The following is a 21,590-nucleotide window of genomic DNA, read 5'->3' on the forward strand; positions in this document are numbered from 1 at the left end:
TACTATCAGTAAACAACTAGAAAATTTGTGAGCATTCTTCAACCTGTCCCTCACTCCTGCCATTTAAGGAGTTGTCTTGTGTATTTGACCCTCTAAATATTTTTCAATTCCTCCCCTTCTTTAATATTCGACCTTAGGATAACAACTCTTAATTAAGACCACTGTAATCGAGCTTCCTATCTCCATTCTCTCCAATCACATGTCTCTTTGAAACCCACACCCAACGTTGCTGTCTGCTCAAAACCTTATGACGGCCTCAGTGAGCCCAGAATAAATGATCAAATTCCTTAAAATCATTCAAGACACGTAGCAAAGCTTCCTACCACCTAGACTTGTGAGCAGCGTCTGCACTGCCTGTGTGTCAGCCGCACTGGACGACGTGGCCCTTTTCTGAATAAGCCGTTCCATTTCCCAAGCTGTGCCTCAGGGTACCATTCACTCTACCTCTACTTCTTGTCACTTTGTAGCCCAGTGAAGCCATACTCACTCATCCTTGAAGGACAGACTCACACTTTAATACCTTTGTGAACTCTCACACCAACACTAGAAGGGAGAATCAGGTCATTCTCCCCCTCAGTGTTATCATCCTAAGTCAGTAAGACCAAGCTTACATTCACCGTAGTCTCACGTACAATTAGTTGTTTATAACTGGTCTTCTCCGAGTAGAATGTAAGCACCTTCAGAACAGGTACTACATTAGCACTAGTTTCTGCTTCTCTTGCAGGCCTTGGCCACAGGAAGACTGCCCAGCGTCCTATGAATTACACTACAGGACCACGGATCCGCCTGGAGGTATACCAAGCCACATCCACTTTACTGTCTTCTGCCTCCATCTGGATTATCCCCAGTGTAAAATCTCAAGACTAAACTTCTTCATGATTATCAGCTGTTAAAATATCTGTCAGAGGACTCTGCAGATTACTTTCAGAATTCATTGCTACTGAAACAGTATGTCATGAGATTAAATTTTAATATGATAGCTACGTAACAAGAAAAGAACAAGCCTGAACATAATATCAACTTCAGGAAGCTGCAGGACAGAAGAGTATAAATACAATAAATACATCTTAAATAAAAGTCACTGAAGAGAAACCAAAAGTAGGGAGGGAAGAGGCTTTATAAAATAACAGGGCTGAATACGATGTCAATTTCAGGAAGCTGCAGAACAGAAGGGTATACATACATCTTAAATAAATGTCACTGAAGAGAAACCAGAAGTGGGGGGGGGGGGAGGCTTTATGGAGCAGCTGGACAAGTTGCTTACCTCACAAATGCTACAGTAATGCGCCGGCTCTTCTTTTGCGCGCCCGTGCCATATAATCTCCGTTCCCGCAGCGGTGAGGGCTTCTCTCAATGTCTGACACTGCTTCAGAGTTCTCAGAAGACAATACCTATTGTGGGGGAAAAAGGATTTGTGACCAGCAACAGAACACTGGATAGTTCTAGCATTAAGAGATATACTACCGGAAGTACAGAAATGCCAAGAGACCTGGCTCTAATATCTAAGACTTTATCATTTTCTTGTGTCAATGTCTCAGATATTCTCTTATTTAAAAAAATAAGGCCAATGCTCAACAAGTCTGATGATGACAGTATTAGGTCATTTAAAGATGAAAAATGGATATCGGACTATCAAAATATAGTGACCTTAATATAAAAACCCTGACTCCTTGCTTGAACAGAAGTTGCTAATTTTGGCTCTCATTTGGGCAAGTCAATTAACCTCTTTGGGAGTCAATGTCCTCACCCTTGACCTGAGGGGTCTAAATTCCAGATATGAACTGCTCAGATTCTATTCAGGCAGGAAGGCACGTTATTTCTATCAGTACTACCTGGGACACTCCTAAACAGCATCGTCTGTACAGCTGCTTCTAAAACTTCTGGGTCTATACATAGAAAACCATTTACGAATTTAGTCACTACACGACACAAAATTGGTTTGTCTACAGTGCTAAAGAAAAAAAGACATTACTTGATTTTAACTTGAGGATAACATAGTGGAATCTTCCATGTATACTACCACAAGTGAACTTCTGTTGTACTTTATACCTTTTCTAACCTCATGATACTAGCAATACAGTGATTTCTCGATTTGTGCTGATTTCCCTACGGTTTGCTGTCATTACTTGCAACTGTCTGCTAAGTTCTCCTACTCTCCTATGAAATAGAGGCGCAGGTTCTCCATTTGAAAGAGGTTGAACTAGAAGATCTCTAGGGAACTTTTCAGCTCTACAATTCAGAGATCATGAAAATGCCCTAAAGAAAAGGAAATGGGTTTAGCAACTGGGTATTGTTTGAAAGCAAAGTTCTTGCCTGTTTTATTCACTGTCTAGGACAGTGCCTGGCATATAGGAGGTGCTCAATAACTATCTCATTACTTAAGTGAAATTTAAAGTATGATAACAGCATATTTAATTTCTTTTAATTTCTATTTCCTTGCTATTTCCTAAGTTACAAGGTTAAAGCACTGTTATTTTATCAGAACCCATGTAAATTTAAACCAAGGTAAAAACGATGACTGAAAATACATGTAAACTTGTTAATTTTTAACAAATATAAAACAACAGCAACTTTACAGTTGTAAGGCAGACACTTTCAGTCTCATATTCAAAGAATTTCACTCTTAGTTTGGCTCCGGCAATTGTTGTGCTTAAATTATTTAGAAACCAAATAATGCTTCAGATTATGGGTGCAGGTCAAAGGTGGGGCAGCTGTGCGTGGAAGGCGTGGGAAAGATGTGTCAGGGGAGGGAGCAGGTGAAAAGTCCCATCACGGCAAAAAAGAAAGGGAATATAATTGTAGACTCTTGCACAGTGCCTGCTCTTCCCTTTTTACCCCTTCCGTGTCACATACAATTCACCTCTGATGCCCCTGAGCTTACTGAGCAAGTTTTCCAAGGAGGGCTTCAGAGTAAGGTCTCTTTCACAGGAAGGAAAATAACACCTGAAACTTTGCAGACACCTTTAGAAGATTTGCAGACTCCACTATGCTCTTGTGTGAGAAAACAAACAAAAGTAGTAATACAGTAAAGTACATAAATAATAAAAAAGAAGAAACAGGAGGCACGGGATAGGTACTTCAGACGCGTTATACCATGTAGGCCTTTTAAACAATCCCATGCAAGAGGCACTATCACCTCCATCTTACGAACGAGCAAACTAGGGCTCAGAGAAGCTGGATTTGTCTGATGTCATAAAGCTAATTTTTAAATAGTTGGGCTAGGGGGTTGTAAAAACAAATTCTCAAGCCTCTGCTCACGACCTCACACCATACTCTCTTCTTTCTGGTCTCTTTCCCTGTCTTTTTACCTGCCTGCACCACAACACCCGCCCCTAGCCCCCCATCTCGCCCCACTTCTCTTTTGAAGAGGATTCTTAAAAGCTCAGTTAACACAGTTAGCTTTTGTTTTTTCAAACACACAGCCCTGGTTGTGTGCAGTACTACTCCGTTCTACTCAGCAAATGAACTTTTATCTCCAATGCTACGGACCACTTTGGTAGATTGTAGTTTATAATTTATGGCTCATTGGGTAGTTCCATCCAGAAAAAGGCAATTAGTATATATTTTCTCCTGCAAACAATGAAGGGTTCGAGCTAGGGTTTTTAAGAGCACTCTGCATGAGTATTCTGGTTCTGGAATCACAGCTCCAGAATTTTTATTCTGGGAGATAATTGGAATCTTAGAAAACTGTCAGTTCAATTAATGCGATCTGGCAATGAATCACCAAATTGTGGTTTCCTGCCTTGCCCTTCCTTGGGTTTCTTCCTTAAAAGTTTTTGTTTCTTCTCATTTTCAAAAGGTAGCAGTTGAAACAGAAGGAGAATTGAGAGAAACAGAGACTCCTGTGGAGTTGACAGCAATGAGCAGGTCCTAGAGAAAGGATGTCATTCAACTGAAGGGTAGGGACAAATAAATCGAGAATAAAAACGTTTGGGGAAAGGCTTCCTAGGGAAGATCAAAATCTAATATTTAAGACTTGAGTGAACAGTCACCTGGCCCTGCTTTGGTTACTCACAGACTCTGATTTTATATGCAGACAACATGTGAGTGAATTGAAGAGCTAAAAAATAAGATTCAAACAAAATCACTGTTGGTTCTTCTTCGTTTCCATTTTGAGGAGTTTTAATAAATTTATCTTACAGCAATTAAGAACGCAACTTGTTAAAAGCAAAATAATAAATCACCAGCAAGAAGTATAAAAACGTACAAGAGAGAAGATGCTGTTTTTAACAGATGCGTTTCAGGAACAGGGTCAGAAATGATTTCAGGAGCTAGAGAAGTGGGGAATTCTTTGACTTTTAAGATCAATCTGGTGTCGGGACCCTCGCTGTTTTTAGCTGTCTGGATGACTACACCAAAAGGCAGGGAGTATTAAAGACAGCTCTAGCCTGGAAGAAAACCACAAGGAAGAGGCTGAGTGAGGGCTTGGTGTATTTGAGGTTACAGAGTAGAATCTAATCCACCGCAAGAGCCATCTACAAAAATGGACCCACAAGAGGGATGGACTTTTAGAGAACAACTTTCCAAAGGGCATAGAAGTACAAATATACTTGAAATGGCAGAAGAGGGAAACTCAAGACAAATATAAGGACAAACGATAATTTACAATATAATCATAAATCAATACATTGGGCAAAAGACAAATAGACAAAAGTATGCCATGAACGCGAGAAGGAAGGAAAAGCTCATCTTCAGTTGATGGGGGATGGGAAATCACAGAAAGTTCCACAAAGAAGTTGTCAGTTGCAATGTGAGCAAGGAGAGGTGGGAGGAAAGGATCTTCTAAGCAGAGAGAATGCCATGAAGCTAGTATGGGCATTATTTAGGGAACACACAACTGTTCTTACAAGATTTTAACCTTGGGATGGGGTTTCTGGGGACAGGAAAATAAAGGAACAAAGCCACAGTGACATGACATAATGTTGAAGTTAAGGCAACACTGGCCACTACTCAGACATTCTGGGGGCAACTTGACCAAGTGTCCAAAGTAAGATCCCAACTATCAGATGAAGCATGAGTTAACGTGGCATGACACTTTCTAAGTCTTTATGGTTCTTAGCCACTAAGAGGGAGGTGGTGTACAAATTAAAGCACACCAAGAAGCACCTTGACTAATCTTACCGAAAGAGTCACACACAGGCAAAGTGAGCTGACATGTGAGCCCCTGAAACATACCTGCCACCTGTCACTCCAGGTTACATTCCCGTTGGACAACAGCGAGTATCTGAATGTCAGGGAGACACTGAACAGTTTTCATTTGAACCAACCACATGGCGGAAAATCAAGGTCTCAGTCAATGATAAAATTAGTATCTGAAGAATTTTAAACTCTTAGATGGAAAAATCAAGCATGGAAGCAACTGTTAACCACGAGGATGCAGAGTCTGAGTGTTTAGATTTTGGTTAGTCAGTGTTCTCACAAAGCGACCGTCTGTTTAACACAATGGTGTTTCAGAAGCCCCAGCCCCAGGGGAGAACGCTAGAAGCTACATGGCTCTCCCCTCTGATGCAATTATTAGGCCAAATGGCTATTACCAAAGTACACCTCATTTACCCATTTAAAAATGGGAATCAAAGGGAAAAGGGAGTTAATACTGAACAGTTTGCTTTAATGCATATTCAGAACCGCTGTGCCTGTGATGAAGTTTCTATCGTGTAGACGGGGTAACAATCCATAATATGTGCAAACGAAAGGGGGAAACAAAAAATACTTTTAGCTTTAAGAGCTTGAATCTAGTCCAGGATGTTAGGGACTTGCCTGATCAGAGGACTGATCTAGGCCACTGTGAAAAGAGATTCCCAGGGCTCTTCCCATAAAGCTTTGAATTTACTTGTTAAGAACAGAGACTAGAGATCTAGTTAGTAAGAGTCTCAGATGATTTTTATGATCAGGCAAGTAAGAACCAGTGCAAACCTCTAACTTAAGTGGTGAGATTGGAAACAGTGTCTAAAACTCGTAGCATTATTTTTCAACAGGCTTTAGTATGATACCAATTTCACCAATGACATTTTTATGATAAGACAGTAGACAGAAAACTGCAGAGCAGATAAGAGCAAATTCTAGAGCTAGGTTGCCTGGGTTCAAATCCCGGCTCCACACATACTTATCCTCCATGCCTCAGTTCCCTTACTGCAAAAAGATGACACCTAACCTATAGTGCTATTGTGACAATTACATTATGTTCTATAAAGTGCTTATATTAGTGCCCGGCAGTTAGTGATCAATATTGAAATCTGACATGTCAAATTCTTAAAACTGTGTTGAAATAATTATATAATTAATAAACTGAAGTTATTTTTTTAATTGGAAAAAAAATGTGTAATGAGTGCCCACTAAAAGTGCAATTATATCAAAAAGAACACACAACAGATTATTTAAAAGGTATTTAGTCTAGATCCTATTAGGTCAGGATTTCTCAATCTAGATACTGTTGTTATTTGGGGCTGGATAATTCTTTGCTGTGAGGGGCTGTCCGGTGCACTGCAGGAGGTTCATCAGTATCCCCAGCGTCTACCCACAAAATATCCATAGTACCCTTCCCATTCAAATCAGGACACGGCCCTAATGTTCCCTGAGGAAGGGGGCAGGGGGAGGCAAAACTACCCATGGTTGAGAACCACTGCACTAGGTTTGTGAATCCTACTTGAAAAAACAGAAGGTGATGGGGGTTTCTATATCTGATATTAATAACTGTAACTACAGCCGCCATTTACTGAGCAAAGTTATATTAGATACAACGTAACAATATAACAAGAACAAGATACAATTCTTATTCCCGTTGTTCAAAAAAGGAAACAAACACTAGAAGGTTTGGTAACTTGCCCATTCCCCCTCCGCCAATAAATGAAGAGGCTGAGATCTGAAGGCAGACTGGACTCCAAAGCAATGACATGGGGCTGCCCTGCCTGGAATAGTTCCCTGAGGTGTTAAACAGCACAGAATCAAAGACTTTGGAAAATTACACAGGAAAGGCAAATAGCAGACATATAATGATCACATATACACAAAAGGCTCAGAGGAGGCATATAAAGCATCAATACTGTGCATATAAAACAGTACATTTAAAAGCTGAAATATAAAAACAGTGCTTTGTAAGTGGTCAAAAGGATGACAAAATGATATGACAAGAACTTAGGTTTGTGGGCGGAGGTTTTTAATGGACTTGGTACTACTGAAATTTTATTTATTTAAAAAAATTTTTTATGTTTATTTATTTTTGAGACAGAGAGAAACAGCATAAATGGGGGAGGGGCAGAGAGTGACAGAGACCCAGAATCTGAAGCAGGCTCCAGGCTACGAGCTGTCAGCACAGAGCCCGATGCGGGGCTCGAACCCACAAACCGTGAGATCGCTAACTGAGCTGAAGTCGGATGCTTAACCGACTGAGCCATCCAGGTGCCCTTGTACTACTGAAATTTTAGAAAATGTATTTTCAAGTACTGGCTTATCAGTTATTTGTATTCTTAGAATGTATAATCATCTGGTAGATTACAGGGAGGTTGACAAGAGAACGTATGTTCAGAAAATTACCCTTCTACTCGTTAGCACACTGCCTGATATGCTCCTCCTAAATCTAAGACTTCCTAATATTGAACTTCTCAGAGGAAAACGGGGTATCTGGCATTCTGTTTTTGATATCTGAAAATGTACTAATAAACTACTTATCGTCACAGTGATTTAAGTGGAACTAACAAAGTAGGTGGTGACAAAACCAGAGTTTCCAATGTACCCGAAACACACTATCATTATGTTAAGTTGCTAATAGCCTAACATGACTGCAACAATTTATAATGTATTTGTTGGAATTGGCCTCCTCTACTACTGAGATTAAACCATTCAACTGCATCTAAAAGAATCTACTCTTCTGAAAGCCTGTTACTCTACAGGGAAATCTCATCAGGACCGGAAGGTCTCCAGAGCTCACTTGCTACATTATCAATTGATTCCTTTTTAAGGGGCCTGTTAAAAGGAATACTTCAATGCTAACACATAATGAATATACGAGTCTTATGAAAGTAACGTTAAAAAGAGCCTTAGCACTATACAGGGAGAAAATATAGGACACAGCAATGTATCTGAATTATCTGAAAAATGGGAATCACGAATTTTCAAAGGATGAATGTTTCTCTTAGCTCTCAAATCAACTAGTTTTGAAATTAAAACCAAAGGGTAAAAACTGTATATTCTGATGAAGATACATAAACAGCAACAATTATCTCCCCACCTTCGACTTTAGGTTTTAAAGTACCTAGTTAGGTAAAACTTCATTCATGCAAGAATGAACCTATGACAGTTTTATACTGGAGTGGGAAAGGGGTTTACTAAAAGTAAGTATCGTTATGCTCAGCATCCCTTCTCATCAGGGAAATGCAGATCAAAACCACACTGAGATACCACCCCACGCCAGTCAGAGTGGCTAAAATGAGCAAATCAGAGAACTCTAGATGCTGGCAAGGATGTGGAGAAACAGGCACCCTCCCTCCACTGTTGGTGGGAATGTAAACTGGTGCAGCCCCTCTGGAAAACAGTGTGGAGGTTCCTCAGGAAACTAACAATAGAACTCCCCTATGACCCAGCAATAGCACTGCTAGGAATTTACCCAAGGGATACAGAAATGCAGAAGCATAGGAGCACATGTACCCCAACGTTCATAGCAGCACTCTCCACAATAGCTAAAACATGGAAAGAGCCTAAGTGTCCATCAGCAGATGAATGGATCAAGAAGATGTGGTTTATCTATACCATGGACTACTACATGGCAATGAGAAACAATGAAATCTGGCCATGTGTAGCAACATGGATGGACCTTGAGGGTGTTATGCTGAGCGAAATAAGTCAGGCAGAGAAGGACAAATATCATATGTTTGCACGTATAGGAGGCTTAGGAGGAACTTAACTGAGGAACAAGGGGGAGAAGAAGGGGGGAAATGGTGGGGGAAAGGGAGAGAGGCAAACCATGAGAGACTCTTGAATGCTGACAAAAACTGAGGACTGATGGATGTGGGGGGGAGGGGGGAGATGGGCATGGAGGAGGGCACTTGTGAGGATGAGCACTGGGTGTTATGTGGAAACTAATTTGACAATAAACTATTTGTAAAAAAATAAATAAATAAAAGTAAGTATCGTTAATAGTCCTCAAAAATGTACAACCCAAATAAAATGAGAAAACAGACCCAGAACGTGGAACTCTGTATGACACAAAAGTCTGCCCTCTTCAAAAAAAAACAAAAACAAAAACAAACAAACCAACAAAAAACACACATAAAAAGACTTGCACATTTAAGAGACTGAAGACAAAATTACTGCATACTGAATTCAGTGTCAGCATCGGGGCTGCTGCGGTGGGGAGATGTAAGTGCTACAAAAATGCATTTCTGAGTAGTTGGGGAATATCAAATGTAGACTATTAGCTAATTACTATTGAATTTCACATTTCTTACATATGTTAAACAGTACTGTGGTTACACGAAAATATCCTTATTCTTAGGAGATGAAGGCTGAAATATCTGGGGTCATGTCATGATGTCTACAAATTCCTTTTTCCTATGGCTCAGCCAAAGAAGTATGTGCATGTGTGTGTATAAAGAGACTGCTAAGTGTGGCAAAAACTTATCTGACAGCTCCAGAGGAGGTTAGAGCAGGTATTCACTGTATGTACTCCTTTCAACTTGTTTCGTAGATTTTAAAGATTACAAAACAAAAAGCAGAAGGAAAAAGTAGAAACAAGTTTGGGGGTGGGGAGCGCGCAGCGGTGCATTACAAGCAAATGTGATGTATTTTACAGAAAAATAAGGTATTAAACTGGAAAGATCATCACAGTTCAATGAATTAAAGGAAAAGATCAGTAAGCAGCCTTAGGTTTATCATCTTTCTTATTTCATTTCTTTGTGGGGACTGTTCTACTTTAAAAATAGCTAATGGTTCAGAAAACTTAACCTGTACCCCTTAGGAGGGAGTACCTATCAGCTAGCTGAAAGCCATAAATGTGGATCTCAGACTCCTTTTCTAAGCCACAGAGCCATCTAGCCATCTGGCTACTTGACAGAGACTCCCACTGAAACCTCCCCGGAGGAACTGAAGTTCTGCGTGTCTAAAGCCCGCCAAGCTGGTAATCCCTCCCCACACCCAACTCAGCTCCTCTCTTCTTCCTTTCCTCCCGGTTTCATCAACAGCACAAAAAGGCCGGTTAGGCAGGAGCCCATGAGCACAGATTCCCCTCTCACCTCCACACCCAATTTACCCTCTAACCTTGGTCTCTCTTCTTGTCTGAACTGCAGCAACTACCGTCTCGTTTATTCCTCTAAATCTTCTGTGCTCCACTTTATGCCTCATCTTGTTGCCAAGTGATCTAATATGCAAATCTGATCATTATTCAAAAGACTTTTTAGCAGCTGTTGCCAATGTGAAGTCTACCTGAAATTTTTGGCAACACAAGTTTAAATCCATACTCTTCAGCTAATATGAATGAACAAGTAGGCCTTAGACCTGAAAAGACCTTTAAAAGTCTAGTCTAAAGGAGAAAGTAAGTTTGCTTATGATCTATGGGGTATGTGGAAAGAAGTTTATGTTCATTTAAGCAGTTAAAGGAAATCAAAAGAGAAAGTTATACACTGAGCTTCCACTGAAATTGTTCTGAGGAGTTAGGCTGTTAACTATGCAAGTCAAGTTCACTGCACTATGAAATGAAAGATTTAATCAAGATAACGAATACTCTTCTGACCATGCCAATGTAGGAGGTACTTGGAAGAATGTGGAGCAGAGTATGAAGATTAGTGTATTTTAGTAAAACAGCTAGGATGTAGAAATGGGAAGAGATTACTACATGACTTATTCAGAAAAAGTACTTTATGGAATTGCAGGATTCTAAAGGTCTCAACTTGAACTTGTAAAGTGTAAAGAAAAAAAAAAAACCAAAAACCAAAAATCCCAAGAATAACACTGACTTGTTTAAGCAACTACCGGTAATTCATTCTGAAAATGATAACAAGGAATTAGTAGTAGGTGACAACAGGAGACAGCACCATTCTCCCACTATTAATTCCCTTGGTACAAACAGACTTTCAATCTCTTATACTACTGCAAATTTTTCATAAATTTTACGTAAACTCACTTGGTGTTACAACTTGACCTGAGGCTATAAAATAGTTTTCACTTAGCTCATCGGAGCGACTATATGATTTACTGCAGAAATACTAATGTGTTTGGTTCCCAGATAACGTCACAGACCCTACTCGAAGAACAAAATAGATTATATACGCGTTGTATTAGTGTAGGAATTCTGAATAGCACGCCACATTTGGCCTAAGGGGTTTAAGATAAAGGACTATGGAGCTGTGGTTCTGCTACTTCTATGGGGCCTTTCCTAAATGTTCCCCTCTCTCAGAAGTGTCTGCTCTGTGCTCCCTCATTTTTTTTTAAGCGGGATCTTCACAAGCAAAGATCACATATTTTAACGTACTGACTAGTCAATTTCCCGATTTATTATAAGCGGCCTGAGAAATCATCGAGTCCCTTTCTCCCCTAGCATAATACCACAGCACCAACTTGGTTCATGATAAATATCAAACGAATATGAAAGCATGAAAAGAACTGGGTGGAGCTGAATGGGTGAGGAGATGTGAAGGCACAAGGTAAATTTTGTTTCCGTTATATTTGATTAACACTTTAACTACGAAGACCTAAAAAAGAAAAATCACATTGTTGATTCATAGTATTTAAGAACTAAAAAAAAATAATTCAGGGAGGAAGTTAAGCTCTAATTCGCTTCTTACATGGAATGGATAGTTTTTTTTTCTCTTAAAACAGCCTACGATTCACATGTTCAACGTATATTGAATTAATGCTTTACCCAAAGAGAATTCAAACAAGGAGAAAAAAGGGGGGAGGTGTAAAAATCGCAGTTCAGATTAAAGTGGTTTTAAAATACAAAAGAGTAGTAAAAATAAAATGGAAAATGTAAGCACTCCTCTAAAGGCAGCGGCGGGAGCAACGGCTGACAAAGAAAGTGGGGGTCAGATCAGAGGTACAAATGGGGATGTTAAAGAAAGAATGAACTCGAGTTTGTGCCTCTGTGTGCTTAGATCAGCTGGTCACTGGGAACCTCAGCAAGAGAAGTGACGGGGGCATATTGAAGGTAGAAGAAGCCAAGCGCTACAGACGGCGGAGTGAACGGAGATGAAGAAAACAAGTCTAGGCAGAGGAAAGGAAGGCCAACAGAGAACCATTCCTTAAGAACCGGTACGGCTCACAAGCCAGGGCTTGAGAAGACCAAAGCAGTGATGTGGGTACAATTTTACAGTAAAACTGAGCCTGTGGAAAAAGACCCCCTCTCTGTATTCCTGTTAACGATATATATTCCCCATGCTCTCTTCCGGCCTTTATTTGGTTTACATATTTGTTTTTCTTAAATAACAGTATTCCTCTAAGCTCTGTCCCCAATCCCTCCCCTTTCCTTCTCTCAATACAACAACAAACAGCTAGATAGAAGACTCCCTAGTCTGCCAGCTCTAACCTCACTCTTGGGAGTTCTGCATCTCCTACAGCTTCCGGTAAACAGCTCTTTGCAACCAACTTAGCGGCTCCTCAAACTTGCCGCTGCCCCAGAACGAAGTCCTGTGCCAAAGATGCATACGAGCAGCTTTTACGTAAGACAGCTACAGGTTTAAATCTCGGCTCTAATCAACGGGGTGAACATGGGATGCTGAGAAGTTTAACTGAGACACAGTCCGGGAAGCGCTCTTCTCAGGGCTCAGCAAAGTACCACACTCCATTTATTAGCCGGCAGTATTACTAAAACCATCTAGGATCCTGACTTGAAAACCCAAACTACCTTTGATTCATTCCTTCCTCTTGCCGTGCAAAAATGGACTCTATTTACTTCACTGCCAGAAAGATCTCTAGGAAACCCAAATTAGATCCTATTAGTTAAAAACCCACCAAAAGCTAACAGAACAGACTTAATGACTGGCACACAACGCATGATCTCCCAAGAACTTTTACAGCTGTAGCGTATTCCACTACCCGTCACACGCACGGTCTCAAGCTCGAATGTACCACCAACTGTTGTTAATGTGGACGTAGCGGAGTTGTACCCTATGTACATTTAAGATCATGCAAATAATACCCAGTCGGGAAGAAGTCAGGGGAGGGAGGAGCAGAAGAGTGGGTGCTGGGGACGGAATGCGAGCAGGGGGAAGAAAGGAGGAGCCGGCACAGGCCACGCGGTTTCCCGTGCCGAGCCTGATCGGACGAGCACGAGGCCCTCCACAGAAGCCAACTAGTTTCCCAGTGCTCCAGCGAACAGGGATTCGCCCCCTCCCTGGAGGAAAATGTGAGCGTGCCGGACTGGCGGAGACACGCTATGTACTCCTTGGTAGATGAACCGAAGCATCTTTCTGCTGGCGCCAAGAGTTTGGTCTTCAGCCGGCTTTAGGTGCTGTCCCTCTGTCCTCTGTCCTCTCCCCGCATCCACATCTTTGCCCTTCACGCAAACTATCTGCTTCCCAGAGTACACTCCCTTTTCTGACTCCATGGAGCTGGAAAGGATCCAGTGGACCCTGTCGTCGTACTTCTTTCAATCGACTTATTTATACGCACTTTTCCTTTAAGCCAAGACCCACAGCCAGACACAGCCAGCCAAACACACCCACCCTGCGTGCCTAGCCCAGAGCTCTGTAATACAGTCAGCAAATACTCATTACAGAGAGTACAAATGAAAGAAAGGGAACAATGCTGGCTGGTGAAAAGTATATTTTTAGCAATAGCCAAATGACTATGTTTTAACAGGGAAGTTTATAAAGCAAAGCTAAGGGGTCTGAATTTATGTTGAACATTCTCAATCAGTGTGATGACAAAAGGAGCTTGCTAATCACATCTCGTGACAACTCAAGCTGGGAGCAGAATTCTTAATATAACGAGGGACACAATCAAGATTCAGATGATTGAACATTTTGCAGTGAGGAGTAAAATAAGCATGTAAGTGCAGTTAGATTTAAAGAAGTAAGGCAGGTATGAGGAAAAACAGTATCACGGGTTTTCTGAGTTGAAAAACATTCAAATTGGTGTGTATCCAATTTCAACACAACACAACTTTATAATGAAGATGATACAAGTGTCGATGGTCATGATGTTAAAAGGTATAATGATAAACCGGAAGGAGATTAGAAGGATGACGAGGATGATGGGGGTGGAAGGATGGAAAAGATGATAGAAGTGAGAGATGTTTAAATTAATGAAGACCAGGTAGGCAGAACAGAGTATGACAATGACCTTTCCTTGATTCCTCCCAGATAGAATGAGATAAGTAGACAGGCAACTCCTCACACCCCATCACCAATTACATGTATAGAGTACGGTACCCAAGATCCAACTTTTTAAAAGGATTTGTACATTACTTGCTACGGTTGGGGTTTTATTACCTCGTGTCTCCCCTACTACTTCTGCCCAGGGCTAGATAAAATACTCCAAGTGATAAAGGACTGTATCATAAGATAATCCAGAGGAGTGTTACCTTGACCACACTACTTCTGTGTGAATGACATTAGGGACTTAGGTTAATGAAATCATTTTATTAAAGCAGGATTACTTTTAAATGACAGTATTTTGAAAACAACATATGCTGACCAAATTAAAAGATAGCTGCAGGAGAAATATTTAATGTAAATACTACTTTAACAAAGACAAAAAACTTATTTTATCAGTGAGTATAAAGCAGTGTATTCCAAAATGAGTTTTTGAGGTCAATTCCTCAAAAGATACTGGTCAAACAAGTAAGTTTGGGAAATACATTATAGAGCCCTCGCCCTTCCCCATTCACAGAACACAGCAACACTTACAGTCCCTGCAACATTGTACAAAGACTAATAAAAGAAGGACTTGTAAAACTTTAGCTAATCCATCATTTTGCAGATTTCTTTGACCAGAACCCCCCACCTTTTCAGGGCAGGGTCAGTAGTAGTAGAAAAGACAGCTTAGGGAAACACTGCTATATAGCACTGTTTGAAAATATTACCTCTAAAAACCTTTGCAAAATAGCTAGAACAGAAACTGGCAATGAATGAGCAGCTTACTAGGATGTATATATTCAAACAACTTGCATTAGGTGTTTAAAACAGGTAAGAAAAGGGACAATTAAAGATGGAGGATTTCATTAAAACAATTAAAAACTTGCTGTTTTCCTTAAATCCCTGTATTAAATGCTAATTTTTCTGCACCAGCAAATTACTTTACGATGCCATTCTCTCCCCCTGATACTAAGGGCAATCTTTTGATATTAAAACTCAAGTTCTCCGAGGAACCAGGTGGTTCAGAGGGTAGTGGGGAAGCACAGGTCTGTGAATCTACTGGTTTGAAATCATTTGTGTGCCTTCTTTCCTCTTTGTACCATAGTGTACTATTTGGAAGGGAAAAATATTTTTAATGTGTGAATTCTCGTATTACATTTTACTAGACTTCTGGACCATTTTGTTGTGATGTCAACAGAATTCTATGGGGGTTAGGGGGAAGTACTGAATAGTTAACACTCCCCAAAAAAGAGAGGGACTACAGCAGTTTTAGAAAGCACTTACTTAATCATTTCAAAAAGCTTTGGATCTGAGACCTTGATATTTCGTGCCATATTCCAGGAAAGATGAACCATGGGTACTATTGACTTCACACTTTGCAATTTGTTCCATTCGTACCGTTCCACTGCCAATTTATACTGGCAGGCTAGGAAAAAAAAAACAGTTATAAAGCAACCCAAAGTACCAAAAGATAGGAAGTTACCATTATCACCTTCTCAGATGATATCAATACCAATTCTGAAAACCTCAAAACATTACAAAAATAATTTTTATGTTTCTTTGATAATTATGGCAATACTAATAGTAGCGAACACATAAAGAGTGCTTACTATAACTATGTGCCAGGCATTGTGCTGAGCTGTTTTTTATACATTATCTCATTTAAATCTTTATCATCACCTTATTAATTTTATTATTCCCATTAAACAGATGAAGAAATTGAGGCCCAGAGAGGTTACATAACTTGCCCAAAGTTGCAAGAGCCAGGTCCTGGTCCTACTCCAGGTCTTTCTAGCTCCAAAGGCCATGGTTTTAATCTGAAGTATCCACTGCCTGAAGGCGGGCATAATTCAAATAGGTTTTGACATTACAGGGCTATTCATATGACATCCCAGATAAAAGAAAAATTTGGACGCATGAATAACCACTCTACTTTGCCTTCTCCCATAAAGGGTTTCCTTTATAAAACAAAACGAAGCACTCTAAAAATTATTCAAAGTATATCTTCCTTGTATATTAAGACATACATTTATTATTTGCTGAGACCTATGGTCTTGGACTTCTACCTGTTAACTGAATTTAATTTCTTGTACTACAAATAAAAATGTTATTCAAGGAGAGATAACTTTTCTTCCAATTTCTAGTGAGTTATATTCCAAGAAAAAAAAAAAACCAAACCTATCAGATACAATCTTTTATAAATTAAACTTTTGTTTTTTAGCATATTCTTTAAAATACCTGTAAGTGGACCAACATTCCAAGCAATGTTGTTGCACCAGCCAATAGCCTGAACCCAATGAACAGTGCCTGCATTTATCCAGACCAAATCTCCAGGTCGCTGAATAAACCTATACACTGGAACATTTGCTTCATAAAGATCTTCAAGGTTAGGCCACCAGGAACCCATTAGGAAATTCAAATTATTTCTGAAATAAGAAAAAAATAATGCGAACGGATCAAATACTTTTAATAAACTAATTAAGAAGACTGGAAAGCAAGGTCAAAACTTCTTGGCAGATAAAATTATCAGGAACTTCAATTTCTGAGGGAAAGTGGAAAACAGAACGGCCTCTACTACTGTTTTGAATTCTAAGCAGGAAAGGGGGACAGGATGTCAGTCGCTACTGTTTTGAAGACTGGTTAACTAAAACTACGCAGCTGAGAACTTTATAAAAAATGAACAATCATACACACGCACAAATAACCATCATTACTGCCACCAATATACTTTGGGAGCACTCTATGGACCCTATCCGTGAGCTTTTACTTCAAAATCTGGCTGCTGCTTCTACTTCATCAAGATACAACACGAAGTATTTTTTAAACTACACAGCAAACTTTTCCTCCAGAAGAATTTTATAAAATTAAATTAGCTATATCTTGGGGAAGGAAAAACTTGCAGAATGGAAATGTTCCTTTCTTTAAGATCTAAGAACAGTCTCCACGATATGTCTATGTCCTGCGCCGAAGGATAAAGTGTACCTTGAAATTATTCTCACTGGTTTAATTTTTTGTCTAGATCAAGGGCTGGCAAATTAGGGCCCGTGGGCCAAATCCAGCCTGCCTATTTTTGTAAATAAGAAATGTTTTAGAACACAGCCAGGCCCATTCACTGACTGCCTATTAGGTATGACTGCCTATTTCCTGCAGTGACATGGCTGTGACAAAGACCATATAACTTGCGAAAACTAAAATATTTATTATCTGGCTCTTTGTGGGAAAATCTCACTGAACTCTGATGTAGATGGAATGTGTGCCTTATTTTTCTCCTTGAAAAAAATGCAAGGGTGCTCTTCAAAGTCTAGAACAGACTGCCAGTGGTGGCCTAACTGCAAGGGGATATGGACTGGCTTACGGTCTGTGATAAGGCTAAGTAGATATACAGTCCAGAAACAATTGCTTATGAAGCAAAATACGATTACAAACACAAATCCTTTCCTACTTCACCCATGTGTTGCCATCATAAAATTGGAGGAAAGTTTCTATCCAAAAGTAAGGAAAAAAAAAAAATTAAAGTTACCCAAAAAAGCATCCTTTTTATCATATATCCAAATGAATGGTTATTTCAAGACAGATATTGTTTAAAGTCATAACACAAACTACAGACACGGTCAGTATCAGTCAGTATCAAAAGGAACAATCCTTCTGTGAAACAAAATAACATGGAAATGCTGAAGTGGCAAGTGCTATTTCTGGAGCTTAAATTTACCTAGCCCATCATACTAACTTTGATATTTTCATTATCCCCAAGTCCACACTTTTTAGACATCATCTGTCTCTTCTAATTATCTTTGTTCCCAGGTTACCTCCCCATTTAGATAAGGAAAAAAAAAACCACACAAAAAACCTAAATCATAAAGATAGCGAATCCCTACTCAGAAATAATGAATAAGGATCAGCGTACTGTAGCTGTAATAACATACCACTATCTCCAAGTTTAATAAATACAAATCTTTCTATAGTGCAATGGAGATCTCCTACACAAGTCTGTCTCTGCTACTACCATACTGCTGGTCCATAAAAGTAAGCACAGATTAAAGCAGATCAGGTTATTTCATCAGAGCATTTGAAACTTTAAAATTTCACATCTTTGGATTTCTTATAGGAAAGGAAATCTGTATGTTAAATAGCAAAAACAATGAAAGGTTAATTATCTTTTGCTTGTATACAAGGAAATTTTGGACTAATGTGGGTTTTGGGGTAACTATATTTACACTTCCTACTAAATCAAGACATTCACGGCAAAGGTCCTGTAACCCAAAATAAAAAAATTACAAGTCAGTATGTGGAGTATGTGTATAATTAGTTTTCAAAGTCTCTCATAATGTATATGTTTTTGGTGGTTCCCCCTTTGTCTTCCTAGGGTGGGGAGAAGAACAGCAAGTGTATATATAATTTATGCTTTTAAACATAATAATTTTCCAATGTTACTACTAACTGAAACTATCCCGTGCTTACATAATAGAGTACTTTAAAAAAAAAGGGGGGGGAGAGAATAAGTTTCCATTTAGACAAATAATTAGTTTAAACCAATGAAAATAATTCCAAGGTACTCTCTAACACCTTGGAAATAAAGGAAGGTATTTCCTTTATTAAATAAAAGAAGGCTATTTCTAGGATTTTAAGGAAAGGAATACTTCCATTATGTAAGTTCCTTCAATTATAGAAAACAAAATCCAATGCAGCTGATTCAATTTTATAAAATCCTTTTATAGGAAAAGTTGTCAATATAGTTTTAAGAAGAATTTATATCATAGTGATATGACGAAGAGTAGGATGTTCAAGCCTGAGTTATTAATAACCTATAATAAAGAGGTGTTCAATCACAGAATTCCTTCCACTTTTAAAACCATTTATAGTAAACTAATTTTTCTTAGAATACAGACCTCCCACATGAGCATGTATTTATGCATCAACTGTTTAATTAACCTAATAAACAATTCAACCTTCCTATCCTCTAAATTCAAGACTGTTACTATTGCATAGAGCAGTTTCAAAGAATCTTTCTTAAAGTGTTCTCAGTAATACAAAATGATAGGTTTGGAATCAAATGAAGTGAATCTTTTTGCTGAACGGTAAAACTGGTTACATGCATGGGAAAGCCAGCTTATTAGTAAGTTGTCCTTTACAACTACTGTTTTCCAACAATCATGTTTATAGAAAATTTAGTTTGGAAACCTACTTTTCACAGAAGTCATTCAGAACACCCCAGTAACCTTCAGGGACAACAAACCATTCACAGTCACCTGGACCAATATTTATGTTAACTGAACAGAAGTTGTTATTTTCTTGATGGCCTGAAATGTGAAAAGAAAAACAGTAATCAGTACATTATAAATTCTATAGAAAAATGTGTCTTTAGAAATGAGACCTCAGAAATGTTCAACAGAGAATGCGGTATTCAGGTGTCTGTCATGACTTTTGTGTCAAGTCTAGTTTTAGAGCAGTTTGATTAACTCCTAACTTACTCAGTAAGAGCTTCTGAGGAATGCAGTCTAAATCATGATTCAAAGCTCTAGAGCTGGGATCCTAAGCTTATGTGAACCTGGGTAAGTTGCTAAACCTTTCTGACTCAGTTTCCTTACATATAAGATTAGATAATAACAATTCCAATAAATCATTGTGCTGTTTTGAGGATCAATGAAATAATGACTGCTCTGAACAGCACTGAATATATGGTAAGTGGTATTAGCTATTATTGATCTTATTACCATTTCTTTGTGAACTAATCCCCATTTATCATGAGTAGTATTTGTACATCAGTAAAGAGGCAAGAAATCTGGTTTTCAAATGCAGCTATGGGAGTACTGTCAACAAAAAATGAAGCAGATAACTCCGGAGAACTTTCCAGAAAGACTTACCAAAAAAAACAAAAAAAAAACCCTAGTAAAAACTCCCAGAAGCAACCTTACCAGAACTCTGGGTGACAGTCAAAGGTTTACAGCAACCAAGTGAATGCCTGACCAGAAGAAAGAGAACTTAAACACAGTAGAAGATGTCACTTTTAACTTACCTTATCCCCGCTCACATCACTAGTGTTGTCAGTGGACTTAAAAATGGTGGTCTTATGTTAACTGTGTGAGTGTTCTTGGTTCTGGAGGGAGCAGTATGGATCCTGCTTCCAAAGAACTATGTTTTTCTGTTTTGACCTGACTGGAGTTTCCTCAAAAGACTGACACAAGGAGCTTCACTCTATCAGGGAAAGTGGTTCAGTGGAGAAGGTTCCCCCCCCAAACATTGAAAGACCAATGAACAAGCTGATGTTACCAGGGGCAAAAATAAAAACCCAAACAAACAAATGGCTGGGGCAAACAACAGACACACCAAAGGCCTGAAAAGAAAGGCTGGGAACTGAGATTTTTTTTTTGGGGGGGGGGGGGGTAAAGGCTTTGAAAAGTTCCTGTGAATACTAGAGAATTTAGAAAGCTACAGGCATACCTAGAGCAGGGCGCATGCTCAGAGGAAACAAACAAACAACAAAACCAAACAAAAACACCTAAGACCATAAATTTTAACTTCTTGCTCATCTTTCGGCTCAGTGCAAGCAAGGAGGTAAAGGCTGAAAATACAATTGTAAGCAGCATGGCTAAGTGCAGAAGGAATGACTCAACACAGAGGCAATCTGCAAAGACCCGGAGAAATATTTTTTCTTTTCTTTCTGTTCAGTTTTTCCATTCTTTTTCTTTCCTTTTTTGCACAAAACATTGAAGGAAATCTCTGTCAGGTCACTGGTTAACTGCTGAGATAATGGAAAAGAGACTTCAGTATCCAAGCACACCACGGAATATGGCTCTGTGAAAATACTCTGGAAAAGACACTGAACAAACAGACAACCTGGAGCCCACAACAAGCAAGAAATCCTGGATTTAACTGCCACACGATAATATTCAAAATGTAAAAATTGCAGCACAATGCTAGACCACATCCGACAGAGAATACAGCCTTTTTTATTTTAATGGGTAATTCTCAAAGTCAGTTTTCAACAAAAAATTATAAGGCTTACAAATAAACAAGAAAGTATGTCCCAGTCACAAGGGGGTGAGGGGGGATTAACAAACTTATTCCTGAAAAAGCACAGACATTGGACTTATTAGCCAAACACTTTAAATCAAGTGTCTTAAATATACTTAAAGAGCTATAAGAAATCATGAACAAGAGCCACAGGAAATAAGGAGAATAATGTCTTAACAAATTGAGGTTATTAACAAAGTAACAGGTTATAAGAAATAAAATTTTGAAGCTACAAAGTACAACCAAAATAAAAAATTCACTAGTGGCTTTCAAACAGCAGATTTGAGCAGGTTAAAT

General features: G+C 39.1%; 1 protein-coding gene across 5 annotated transcripts in view; it reads right to left on the minus strand.

The window, feature by feature from the left end:
* Positions 1-21,590, minus strand: part of KDM6A (lysine demethylase 6A) — a 209,666-nt gene that overhangs the window by 4,027 nt on the left and 184,049 nt on the right. For all 5 annotated transcript variants that reach the window (XM_039251920.1, XM_039251921.1, XM_039251922.1 and 2 more), the window contains 4 exons: positions 19,465-19,579; positions 16,521-16,708; positions 15,567-15,708; positions 1,265-1,391 (listed from right to left, as the gene is read on the minus strand). In XM_039251920.1, coding sequence (XP_039107851.1) covers positions 1,265-1,391; positions 15,567-15,708; positions 16,521-16,708; positions 19,465-19,579 — 572 coding nt within the window. The remainder of the gene's footprint in view (positions 1-1,264; positions 1,392-15,566; positions 15,709-16,520; positions 16,709-19,464; positions 19,580-21,590) is intronic.

Source organism: Hyaena hyaena, unplaced genomic scaffold (genome assembly GCF_003009895.1).
Source record: "Hyaena hyaena isolate Hyena2069 unplaced genomic scaffold, ASM300989v1 scaffold_402, whole genome shotgun sequence".
In the NCBI taxonomy this organism is placed as follows: Eukaryota; Metazoa; Chordata; class Mammalia; order Carnivora; family Hyaenidae; genus Hyaena; species Hyaena hyaena.